Source organism: Lactuca serriola, chromosome 7 (genome assembly GCF_051521515.1).
Source record: "Lactuca serriola cultivar US96UC23 chromosome 7, Lser_US96UC23_V15, whole genome shotgun sequence".
Taxonomy (NCBI): Eukaryota; Viridiplantae; Streptophyta; class Magnoliopsida; order Asterales; family Asteraceae; genus Lactuca; species Lactuca serriola.
The window spans coordinates 148,347,570-148,360,076 of record NC_136414.1 but is presented as its reverse complement, the minus strand read 5'-3'; the positions used below and the strand labels follow the sequence as shown (position 1 = coordinate 148,360,076).

Sequence of the window (12,507 nt, the reverse complement as noted above, 5' to 3'; positions counted from 1 at the left end):
AATTTTTAGTGTTTCACATGTTGTTTAGGGCATTTTAAAGTTTACACTGCGAAATGCTCTAAAAATATATGGCAAATACGAAATTAGTTTTTTTTTGTTTGAGCATTTTAGTTTTTTGTCATCAATAAAAATTGCATAATTCTAGTATTATTTTCAAATGATTTTTGTCATCAATAAAAATTGCCTAATTCTAGTATCATTTTCAAGACAATCTTGTTTTTCGATAAGTTCAAAAGACATTTAGAAATATGTTTCTCCTAACTTTTTTTTTCTTAATATCATTATCTCATTTCATCATTTTATCCTTACTACGACATTTAGAAATCTATTTCTCCTACTTTTTTTTCTTAATATCATTATCTCATTTCATCATTTTTATTCTTACTACGAGAGCATCTTTATGTGTATTAATTACCTAGGAGTCTAGGACCATTTTGAAATCATCTTTTGGTCTTTTTCAGTGTCTTCATAACTTTAAAAATATAATCATGTATCTTAGGTGGAAATGTTTCACGAATATAGAAGTCTGTTGATTGGAAAATGAGTTAAGATGATGTTCTTCGTCTTAACAATGGTAATCACAACCTATTGAAAGAGGTTACAATTGATTTGTTTTTTCTCGAATTTGTTGCGTCATCTAATAGACATTTTATTGATAAAAAATTATAAGGAAATGATTGGTTTTATGTGAACCATTATAATTTGATCTTTTTATATAGAAGTTGCATAATGTAGAGAGGAGAGTAATAACGATGAAAATTTATAAAAATTAAGTTAGATTTGGCAATTTATAAATTTTATTGGATTTATTTGATAAAATAGAGCAAAATGGAAACAAAATCCCCAATTAACAACCAACTAGCCAACAACAAACCCTAACAAAATAATCGACTTCTCTGAAACAAAATCCTCCAGTCACCACCCCTAAAATGGCCCTAATTAGGGTTCATGTTCATCTCCTTCCCGGAACACACCCCCTACGATTCACAAATTTCCAAACGCACCCATCTCTCCACTGCAATAAAATCCCACCAAAACTTCGAATCTCATGCTCCAGTTCCAATTCAAAAAGCATCAATGATATGGAGCTCGCGATGGATTTGTCAACAGAGATCGAAAGGATGAAAATCCAGATGATACAAACTCAGGAAGCCATGAAAACGAGCAGGAAGCTCTTGTATGCAGAACTGTGCTTGTACCTTGGATTGGGGAAAGAGGAATTGAGGAGAAAATGGGAGCGAATGGAGGAAGATGACAAATGGGTTTTGGCTGAAGAATTCGTATCAGATTGGAGTTCCAATTTTCATCCATTGTCTGCTAAATCCGTTAAGCAGTTGGTCGATCAACACTTATTTCAAGATGGCAACGACCACGACAATGGTAATAACAAGGATAATAACTCATCTCAAGATTCTTCTTCTTCTTCGTTATTGTTTAGTGGATTGAAGAAACTCATGGGATTTCCAGATGATAAATGATGGGAATTTATTAATAGTTCTTTTCAATTTCAAGAATTTCTTGATGATCTCCATGTTAATTGAGTTATAGTTTTTACCTTACGCATTCATGAGTTCAAACTTCATAGTGGATCCTTGAAATTCTGATTGTTGGTTTGAGGATGCATTTACGAGTTTTGTACAGTTGATGCAATGAGTATAATTTTTTTCTTTTAAATGTGTTTTATTGCACTTATGCAAAATTTAATGTATTTAGAAATTAAATGGTTAAATTGTTTGAGAAATGAAATACTGAAGTGGCAATATAAGTTTTTTAGAACTTGTTTATAGTAAACTCACAAAATGTCACACCAAATGTGTATATGAACAACAAATGCTAATAAAGTACGTTGTTAATAAACTCACTACAAAGTACATCTTCTAAAACTCACCAAATGCTAAGCAACAAAGATACAACCATTTGGTATGTGTATAAAATACACTTGCATTAACTCAACGATAAAACCATAATTGTATTCCATATAATAAAAAACACCACATTTGTGAATGTGGCTTACAATATAGTTAGCATAAAAGACATCAAAAGCTTTTACATTAAAAAAAAAAAAAAAAGTAAGTTTTTGGCACAAAATGGTTAGCATTAAAACATTTTAACACCAAAATCTTTCCCACCTTCTATTATCAACAAAACATGTTAACATAAAAAACACATGTTTCCATCTTCTATAACTACTCCTTCCCATCTTCCAAAAAAACACCTCCAACACCACCTATCCACCTTAACATAAAAAAAGCCTATTAACACATGTAGCATCTACACATGCTTCCACATTTGCATCCACATGTGCCACCACCCCTCTTTTACATCCTCCACCTTTTCTAGTGTTCCAACATTTGCTTCATCATCTGATAGGGTTCTCGTCATCTCATAGGTATGGTTCAGGGCCATTTATTACCACGTCTATTATCTATGGTATCTATTCATGTATTGATTCCCCCTCATGCTCAATGTACATGTGTAATCCTCCTCGTGTTTGCAATACTATAATCCATGAACTCCCTAAATTCAGAAGGTAAGGTTTTCAGCCTCAACCCTCCTCATCCAACGCCCTATTAGGAATACATGAATATAGAAACACCTGTAGTGGAAATGGCGTTAGGACAACTTTTAAAGTCCAAAGAGTTCATCGCTAAAACAAACCCTCATCATTATGTGTTTATACTCAGAGGTGGAGCTAGGATTTTAGTATTTTTTTTTTTTTTTTTTTTTTTTTTTGGGGGGGGGGGGGGGGGGGGGGGGGGGGGCTTCAATCTATATCGAAAATTTTTAAAACAAATTTGTTGAAAATTACACAATGACCGTTAGGACCACTAAGACTGGAGCGATACTTTGATTTTTGAAGTTGGTATGGTCCAAGTTTAATATATAATCGTCTAATATCATCATCACGTTGGTGACTTGAATATCTTAAAACTAAAAGTCGTTCTCTGTCTGAGATCACGAATCAAAAAAGTTACTGTTACTTGTCTAAAATTCGGCATATCATTCTTTTCAGGTTCCATATTGATCGGCTCTTTGATATTATCATTCCTTTTGGCTTGTGGGTGCATATTATGAATATCGTCTTTAGTATTATTACTAATCGGGTGCAACAAGTCACACACATGTTTTATTTTTGAAAAAAAAAAATCAACAGTTTTTTTATTCTATGATTATAGTAAACCAGATTATCATTAATAATTAACTTTTAATTACAAATTACAAAAAATAAAATATGTAATACAAAATTAAAGTTCACCGGCTTATCGATTAGAGAATTAAATTTGCAAGGGTTTACCAATATAGTCGTCAACGAATAAAGTTCACCGGCTTTTCAGGTTCCATATTGATCGGCTCTTTGATATTATCATTCCTTTTGGCTTGTGGGTGCATATTATGAATATCGTCTTTAGTATTATTACTAATCGGGTGCAACAAGTCACACACATGTTTTATTTTTGAAAAAAAAAATCAACAGTTTTTTTATTCTATGATTATAGTAAACCAGATTATCATTAATAATTAACTTTTAATTACAAATTACAAAAAATAAAATATGTAATACAAAATTAAAGTTCACCGGCTTATCGATTAGAGAATTAAATTTGCAAGGGTTTACCAATATAGTCGTCAACGAATAAAAACTGTAATCGACTATCTTCGTCTTCGTCAATTTAAATAACTATGAACAAGATTTGATAATACATGAGATGTAAATCAACAATTAAAATAAAAATAAATTGGATGGAGATGGTGTGTTCGATGTTGGCTCAACTTTGGTTACAACTTTTATACCCTATTACCCTCATTATTTTTTTATTATAATAATTGATTTTTAAAAAAATTGAAGGGTCTGCAATCTGCATATTAATCATAAAGAATGTGGGCTAAATATTTAATTAATGGATTGATTTTATAAAATCAATCAACATTATTAACCTTATTCTGTCAAGTTTTAGGCTTTTTAAACATACATTCTTTAATAATTAACAGGAACCATACTTTAATTGTTATGCTTGAATGTTGATCGAAGATAATCAGTGTGATCCATATGTTGTTTTCATTAATTTTTTGTGATTGCCCTTCCAATGTTAAAAATAGAACAAACTATCGAGTTTAAGGGTTCAAAATGTTTTTGGGAAGAAAGAAATTACATAGCATTGACAACTCATCAAAAAAAAAAAGTGAAGACAAAGTTACATTTACCTCGTAACTGTAAAAACCAATTGTCGTTTTTTTTTTTTTAATGATAAAACAAAGACAAGAAAGTAGGGAGGAAAAAAAAAACCAAAAACAAGACATGAACCGATGAACAATAGTTTTATATTTGAGGGTATATTTTGTAAATGATGGCTGGAAAATACTAGAAATTATCCACATGGTGACGTGGACTAATGTAGTTCGATCTTTAACATGTCTTAAAATGTGACACAAAACAAACTGACGACGACGTTAAAAGCGAGTCACTGACTCAGAATCGAATCGGTCTTTCTGGTTACCCCTCACAAATGACGTCAATTTTGGGTTCTAGTTCTACCCCTTTATCTCGATTTCTCCCAAAACCAATATTCAATCGCACCAACCTCTTCCCTTTATCGAAATCAACTCGACATTCGTTCACGAAAATCGTCAATTTTGGCGGATTAGGGCTTGAATCTGGTAGCCGGGTTTCATATCGAAGCAAGCGAGGGTTTAGAGGTGGAATTATGGCTATGGCGGATTCCGGTCCCGTTCAGAAATCAGAGGATGAGTGGCGTGCAGTTCTATCTCCTGAACAGTTTCGTATCTTGAGACAAAAAGGAACCGAGTAAGTTTTTCGTTCTCCAATTCTGAAGTTTTTGGTAATTTGTTGATGGAATTGAAAGATGAATGAATTGTTGGAATTGAATTTGATTAACAGGTATCCAGGAACAGGTCAATATAACCATTTTTATGAAGAGGGAGTGTACACTTGTGCAGGATGCAACACTCCTCTTTACAAATCAACCACAAAGTTTAACTCCGGTTGTGGGTGGCCGGCGTTCTATGAAGGTCTTCCCGGAGCTATAAACCGCCATGTGAGTCGTTTTTCTGATCAAAAAGTAAAATTTTTTCTTCCTAATCTTTATGGGTTAATTAGTTGTATGGATGTTGATATAGGCTGATCCAGATGGAATGAGGGTGGAGATCACGTGCGCAGCATGTGGAGGGCATCTTGGGCATGTATTCAAAGGTGAAGGTTTTCGTACACCAACAGATGAACGCCATTGTGTTAATAGCATCTCCCTTAAATTTACCACTGGAAATTAAATAATTTTGTTGTTGGTGATATGTTTTTTTATAAGTTTGATATGAAATATACCCTTTTATCCCTATTGTTCAACTTTGGGTTTTGTTGTATTGTATTTATAATGAAACTGTCCCTGTTTGTTGGTTCAGCTACATTTATGACCAAACTGCCCCTGTACATTTTTGGACTTGTAAGAAAATTTAAACCATTTTTTGAGCATTAAACAAGAACTAACAACATACTTTTTTACATCCTTTTCTTGCTTATTGTTTAAAACTGCATTTTTTATGTATTTTTTGCCATTTTGCCCATGATGTTGTTGAATATTAGAAAGAAATATATAGTTTTGATGCTTATGGACCATTTTGCCCTCGTATTATTACTCAATGAAGCTGCCTTGAATCTGTACAATCATTTCATATAAAACTTGCCCAAATCAAAAAAATTTGTATCTTTATTATGAATTAGGACGAGGCACAACAACCAATCTTGAGGCAAACAAAGATACCTTCTGAAAAATACCTTCTGAATGACAAATTCTAATCCTCCTTAATGTTTTGATTAACGAAGAAAAAGATCAATACCTACAAAACAAACAAGGAAGCATGACCTTGCTATAACAATGGATATTGAATAAGTCAGACAACAAATTAAAGTAAAACTGAGAGTCAAACGCCTAACAATAGTACAAGGGTGTGGGGAAAGAGGCATCCAAGTCGCAAATCCCCCCTCCTTCTCAGAGAAAATATGCTCTTTTATACTTTTATTTAATAGACAAGCATTAGGGAGGGCACCTACTATGCAAGTGACACCGTTTCTGATTTCGACTTACCCTGCTTCATCTCTTGCTTCTTCGTCTTAAATTCTAAAACTGCTAATAACCAAACTAAGGAAAATTCGAGAATATGATGCCCTTCTAACCAGAAATACTCGAATACCTCACTCTTCCTAACTTCTCGTAAGTCTCATAGCCTAATCGTCTTCTTAAGTAAGGCGTGCATTTTTTTAGCTAATAATTAGCGTCAATTTCGTTCACGATTCAGCATCCTTTCAATATCGCCCTTGCCTTGTGGATCAAAATATTGGGTCAAATGAGATAATACCTATAACGGCTCAACGCTCTGATTCCCCTTGTTATTTTGCTGCCCTGGGCGACGGCCCAACTTGTCCTACCCTTGAGTCGGCCATGTTCATATTATTAAATGTTTATATTAAAAACTTCAACCTTTGGCTGACCACTATTTTTAATAAATATATAAGATTTTTAAAGAGAAATTTTTTTGTGGGTGTTAATTCAAATGCCATACGGTGATTTTTGATCTAATTATCATTTTTATTTCTAAACTTCTTTGGTTCACATCAATTCATTAAATTACTAGAAAATTTTAAATTATAAGTCGATGAAGTTAACTTTTTGCTAAAAACTTTCGAATTAATAAAACAACACATTTATTAATATTTATAAAAAGAATCGCAGTAATCGCTTAAAAGATGGGTTGTTTATTATCATATTTTTATTTTTATATTTGGTATATTTCAAATATTACTTACAAAATCCACGTGTATCATATTATCCGCCAACTCCAACTCCGTCGCAGGTCAAAGTGACAAGGATTATCTTCAAAATCCAATTTCCAGCAATCCGCCACGTCAGCAATTCCACTCTTATTTATTTATTTATTTATTTATTTAGGTTTTCCATCTATCTTCGTGGAGTGATTCCAACGTCCAATTTACAAGGAGAATTATATTATTCTGCAAATTATAACCAATAATAATAATAATAATTTTTTATACTTAATGTAATTTAATTTTTTTCTCCCTTTTAAAATATGTGATTATTACTAGACAAAATTGCCACAAGAAATCCCCCTCACGAATCTTTTTCTATTTTTCTTCATTTCGACTTTCTCACAAGGCTTCAACGTGTGGCCATTTTTTCTTTTCTACTCATACACACTACTTCGGATATCGAACACAAGAACATCGTCGTCTTCTTCAACCCAAAAATCCCCCAATTTTCCGGAGAATCAAAGCTCTTGTTCCCAAATGTCTGCTGCTATCTCCCTCAAATTAAACCTAATTGTTTGGTGAGCTTCATCATCTTCTATAATGCTTGAAGCAATCGCTTCTTGCCATGGTCCCATGGTAAGAATCCTCAACTCCATCTTCTTCAATCTATTCTTATCTTATACCCTAATCATGAAAATCGAGATAAAGAGAAATTCGCCCTTTGTTGGGATTAATATGCGAAGTATAAAAATCAGTAATTTTTCTGTTTTTTTCTTTCAGGGTCATGACCTTATTGTTCATCGGAGCTCTAAAACATCCAATCACCACTCGTTAAAACACCGTTTCAGACACATTTACAATGGCCCAAATCGATACCACAAACCACTCCACACGCCGGCATTTTCCACGTGTCGCAGGATACAATACTCTGTTCATATGTCTTCAAATCTACCAAATACTCCACCATTGTTAACCTCCTCATTTTGTGGTCGTCGACAATCTTATATCTCGAATCATAGTTCCTCTTTCAGAGGAGGACGATTTCGTATGAATGCAACACTTGACGTTGGTGGCGCCGTTGAAGTCATCAATGATTTAGGATTGGATACTTTGACGTTTTTAGCTGTTACTGTTTTGGTTGTTCCCGCTTTCAAGATTGTCAAAGCTAGCCCTGTAAGCTTATAAAAACTTCAAACAATTTCTTCCCTTTTTACCCTTATTAGTTTTTACTCAAAAGATATAACCAATATCTCATATGACTGAATGTTTCAGATACTTGGTTTCTTTTTTGCGGGAGTTGTGCTGAATCAATTTGGATTGATTAGAAATCTTACAGATGTTAAAGTTCTTTCTGAATGGGGGATTCTTTTCTTGGTAACCTCGTATAAGTTTTATCCATCTTTTTTACTTCTTAATTTAAACAATCTCTTCTAATTCTTAATTTTTATAATTGCATTTGCAGCTATTTGAAATGGGTTTAGAGCTTTCATTAGCACGTTTGAAAGCTCTTGCTAAATTCGCCTTTGGTATGGGTTTAACTCAAGTAAGAAATTTCAAACGATTATCATCAACAAAATGTATTGTATGTACTATTTATTAACCGATTATTATTTCTCTATTCTTTTGTGAAAAAGGTTGTTCTATCTACTCTTGCTTTCACAGCATTTGAACTCCCACCTAATGGAGCTATTGGAACACGAATTTTGGAGTTTCTTTTTCACTCAAGATCTGATCTGGTGAGAAGAAAATACTCAAATAGCAATAAATTATAGTTTAATTTCATACTTCTTGTCATTAATTATTGGTTTAAAAGGATTGCAGGTGAACATAAGAAGTATTGATGAAGCTATAGTCATTGGTGCTGCTCTCTCATTGTCATCTTCCGCATTTGTTTTACAGGTATTTTTGTTTATACATAATTTTATATGTTGTTGACTATATGTATACAATATGCTAACCTAGTATGATGTAGCTTCTTGCAGAAAAAGGTGAGCTAGCAACTCGATTTGGATCAGCTACTCTTGGAATTCTCTTATTTCAGGTTAGATTTGTATAATTTGTAGACTTTTGGCTTTCATGTTTATAAATCTTGAATCTTGAATCTTGAATCTTGAATTAAAGATTACTTATGAGTTATGGGTGTTGATATTTACAGGATATAGCTGTGGTTCCACTTTTAGTCATACTTCCAGTTTTAGAGAGCCAGGTCAACGATTTTCACTGTTGACTTTCGTTAATTTAAAATTTCTACTTTTACTAATGTAATTTGAATCTACTTTTTGCAGAATCCAGTGAACGAGAGTATATTGCCAATGCTTGTGAAAGAAAGTTTAAAAGCTTTAGGTGGTTTGGGTATTCTTTCTCTTGGTGGGAAATTCCTTCTCAGGCGTGTTTTCGAGGTATAAATTTTTTATTAAAAAAAAACGTTACGTTTTTTAATAAAAAAAATGAATCTTTGGTGTAATTTTACATAAAGAAATTATATATATTCATATGTTTCAGGTTGTTGCAGAAGCAAGAAGCTCAGAGGCTTTTGTAGCACTCTGTTTACTAACAGTTGCTGGAACATCACTTATAACTCAGAAATTAGGGTTCAGTGACACGGTTTGATTTATTTATTTATTTATTTACTTATTTTTTTTATAATTATTATCATATACCTTTATGTCGTTCTTGAATTTATAAAATTCTGCAGCTTGGAGCTTTTTTAGCTGGTGCTCTTTTAGCTGAAACAAATTTCAGAACACAAATCGAAGCTGATATAAGACCTTTTAGAGGATTACTTCTAGGGTTATTCTTTGTAACTACAGGCACATCTATTGATACACAGGTATCCACTCGTTTTTACCTTTTTACCCTTGTACCCTCTCGTTTTACAATTCGTGACTTTACGTATCAATTGATTGCATCTTTATCGATCAAGACTTTGAAAAAAGATGTTATTTTTAGAGTCGTTGTTACATGAATTATAATCTATCGCTAATTAGGTTAATAAATCTATTTTGTGTATGCAGCTACTTATTCGAGAGTGGCCAAATGTATTATCACTCTTAGCAGGATTAATCGTAATTAAGACATTGATTATAACTGCAATTGGTCCACGTGTTGGATTAACTTTGCAAGAAAGTGTAAGAATAGGGTTGCTTCTTTCTCAAGGTGGTGAATTTGGATTCGTTGTTTTTTCACTTGCAAACAGGTTAGAATGTAAATATATATATTCCATTCTTTTAATCATTTTTATAAAAGTTCCACTTGTTATAAAATATAAATTAACTTTTTTTTTTCTTCAGGCTAGGGGTGTTGCCACTAGAGCTTAACAAGCTTCTTATAATTGTTGTTGTGTTATCAATGGCACTCACCCCCTTACTCAATGATCTTGGAAGAAAAGCTTCCATTTTTATTGGTGAAAATGTCGATGAAGAAGATGTAAGAAAAGCTGCCATTTTTATACAATTCACAACATCCAAAGAGAAATATCCACTATATGATAAATTGTTACAATCACATAGACAAATTCTCAACATACTAAGTCTATAACTTTGATGCAGAAAACTATGGAAGAGGCGAATTTTGATGCTAGTGAACCCGTTGTAATTTTAGGGTTTGGACAAACGAGTCAAGTTCTTGCCAATTTTTTGTCAACTCCATTGGTTTCTGGTTTAGATGGGGATGCAGGGTGGCCTTTTGTTGCCTTTGATCTTGATCCATCTGTAGTAAAGGTTACTTTTTTTTTTTTTTTTTTTTTTTTTCTTTTTGTATTTAATATCTACATATATTGGAAATTGATTGTTTTAATCGAATTTTAGGCATCAAGAAAACTTGGATTCCCTATATTATATGGGGATGGATCACGTGCAGCTGTTTTACAATCTGCTGGAATATCATCTCCTAAAGCAGTCATGGTGATGTATGAGGGAAAAGAGAGATCAGTTGAAGCTGTTGAAAGGATTCGTCTTGCATTTCCTGCAGTAATTTTTTTTATAAATATAAAAAAGATTTTGATTTTTTTTTAAGTGAAATAGTTAAATTAGTTGATATCGAATGAAAAAAACTTGAATTTACAGATACCCATATATGCTCGAGCTCAGGATATTCCACATCTTTTGGATTTGAAGGCAGCAGGTGCAACAGATGCTATTCTTGAAAATGCTGAGGTAAATTACCATTTTAGTCCTTGGTTTTTGCAATTTTGATTATAATAAAGTAATAGGTTTCTCTTGTGAATTTTGTCCTTATTTAAGATTCTTGTAATGTTTTTGGTCCATGTTTTAAATATATTGGCTACTTTTGGTCCCTAAATTTTTCTGATTATTGCAATTTTTGGTCCAAAAAATATAGTCATATTACTTGGAACAGGGACCAAAAATGTTACAAAAACCTGAAATGGGGTCCAAAATTGCAAAAGAAAACTTTTTTCGGACCAAATTGCAAAATAAAAAATCACTATCTTTGGCCCTTAAGTATAGCTGATTATTTTTGCAATTTTGGTCCCAAAAATATTGTCATATTACTTGGAACAGGGACCAAAAACGTTACAAAAACCTGAAATGGGGTCCAAAATTGCTAAAGAAAACTTTTTGGGACCAAAATTGCAAAATTCAAAAATGACTATTTTTGGTCCCTAGGTATAGCTGGTTATTGCAATTTTGATCCCAAAAATATAGTCATATTACTTGAAATAGGGACTAACAACGTTTCAAAAACCTCAAATTGGGACCAAAATTGCAAAAATCAGCTATCCTTAGGGACCAAAAAGGTTATTTACTTGTTTTTTTAGGTATTTTTTATAATGTAACTATTATTTTTTTGCAGACAAGTTTGCAACTTGGGTCAAGGCTTTTAAAAGGGCTTGGTGTCATGTCTGATGATGTCACCTTTTTAAGTCAACTTGTTCGGGACTCAATGGAGTTACAAGCTCAAGCACTTATTGTAACCAAGGATCCAGACCCTGATGTTATGACACCAATGCAGGTACTTTCTTTTTTTGAACAAAATGACCATTTTACCCTTCTGTCTAGAAGCGATGTTGAGTGATAATCGACTGTATATTTTGAAACCACTAAAAAATGAAATTGTTAAGACATCTGTTTATATTAAGCAAAAAAGCAAAAATATGTTTTTTCGTGTTTCTTGAAATTTGCAAAGGAAATCAAGAAAGGTTGACTTTTTTTTTTTAGGTGAGGGTGGGGGATTTAGTGACGACAAGGAAACCTGGGAAAATGCTAATTGGGAAGGAAGAATCGGTGAGAATTAGCCAATCAGAAAGAGATAGGATTTTAATGACACAAGAGAAAGTTGAAGTAGTACCCAAAAAGAGTAATGAGTTGACTCAAGGGGAAGATGCTAGAGGGGTGTTGTATTGTGAATTGGATGGAGATGACAATAATTCAAACCAACATTAAAAGATTGATTTGAATTTGTGGGTTGTTGTATTGTTTTTCAATTTTGTTGTGAGATTGAGATATGAATTCAATTGGATCAATAGAAGGTCATATTCATGGGATTTGTATTCAAATTATAGGGGAGAGTGAACCGAGGATGCTATATATTTGTACATAACTGAATTCAATTTTAGCATCGATTGATTACTCATGGGAAGTCGTACTTTTATCTATCAATTTATGTACGTATATATCATTCTACTTTTGTTTCTTTTTATTATCAAATGTACATTTATATTGTCTTATATAGATACCATTTAAACTTGGTAATTGTATTATATCAATAAT

General features: G+C 32.7%; 3 protein-coding genes across 3 annotated transcripts; all 3 read left to right on the top strand.

Annotated features, from left to right (window-relative positions):
• Positions 1-929: 929 nt before the first annotated feature.
• LOC145064440 (uncharacterized) lies at positions 930-1,478 on the top strand. The gene has a single exon (XM_079011892.1). It carries the CDS (start codon positions 930-932, stop codon positions 1,476-1,478), a length of 549 nt encoding a protein of 182 aa, XP_078868018.1.
• Positions 1,479-4,436: 2,958 nt separating this feature from the next.
• On the top strand, positions 4,437-5,418 carry LOC145062655 (peptide methionine sulfoxide reductase B5-like). Its single transcript, XM_079010236.1, has 3 exons — positions 4,437-4,804; positions 4,898-5,054; positions 5,137-5,418. The coding sequence occupies exons 1-3, from the start codon at positions 4,506-4,508 to the stop codon at positions 5,284-5,286; spliced, it is 606 nt and encodes a 201-aa protein (XP_078866362.1). The 5' UTR covers positions 4,437-4,505; the 3' UTR covers positions 5,287-5,418.
• A 1,695-nt stretch (positions 5,419-7,113) lies between these two features.
• KEA3 (K+ efflux antiporter 3) lies at positions 7,114-12,370 on the top strand. Its single transcript, XM_079008530.1, has 18 exons — positions 7,114-7,414; positions 7,559-7,951; positions 8,051-8,152; positions 8,241-8,321; positions 8,413-8,514; positions 8,600-8,677; positions 8,751-8,819; positions 8,934-8,984; positions 9,064-9,177; positions 9,281-9,382; positions 9,474-9,608; positions 9,793-9,974; positions 10,069-10,204; positions 10,327-10,497; positions 10,585-10,746; positions 10,843-10,932; positions 11,591-11,749; positions 11,956-12,370. Exons 1-18 carry the CDS (start codon positions 7,379-7,381, stop codon positions 12,178-12,180), a joined length of 2,388 nt encoding a protein of 795 aa, XP_078864656.1. The 5' UTR covers positions 7,114-7,378; the 3' UTR covers positions 12,181-12,370.
• The last annotated feature ends 137 nt before the right edge of the window (positions 12,371-12,507 follow it).

Coding starts and splice junctions, on each gene's coding strand:
- KEA3 (XM_079008530.1), top strand. CDS start 7,379: ATGCTTGAAGCAATCGCTTCTTGCCATGGTCCCATG. Junction 10,933..11,590: donor CTATTCTTGAAAATGCTGAG/GTAAATTACCAT, acceptor ATTTTTTTGCAG/ACAAGTTTGCAACTTGGGTC. Junction 11,750..11,955: donor ATGTTATGACACCAATGCAG/GTACTTTCTTTT, acceptor TTTTTTTTTTAG/GTGAGGGTGGGGGATTTAGT.
- LOC145064440 (XM_079011892.1), top strand. CDS start 930: ATGGCCCTAATTAGGGTTCATGTTCATCTCCTTCCCGGAACACACCCC.
- LOC145062655 (XM_079010236.1), top strand. CDS start 4,506: ATGACGTCAATTTTGGGTTCTAGTTCTACCCCTTTATCTCGATTTCTC. Junction 4,805..4,897: donor TTGAGACAAAAAGGAACCGA/GTAAGTTTTTCG, acceptor TTTGATTAACAG/GTATCCAGGAACAGGTCAAT. Junction 5,055..5,136: donor CCGGAGCTATAAACCGCCAT/GTGAGTCGTTTT, acceptor ATGTTGATATAG/GCTGATCCAGATGGAATGAG.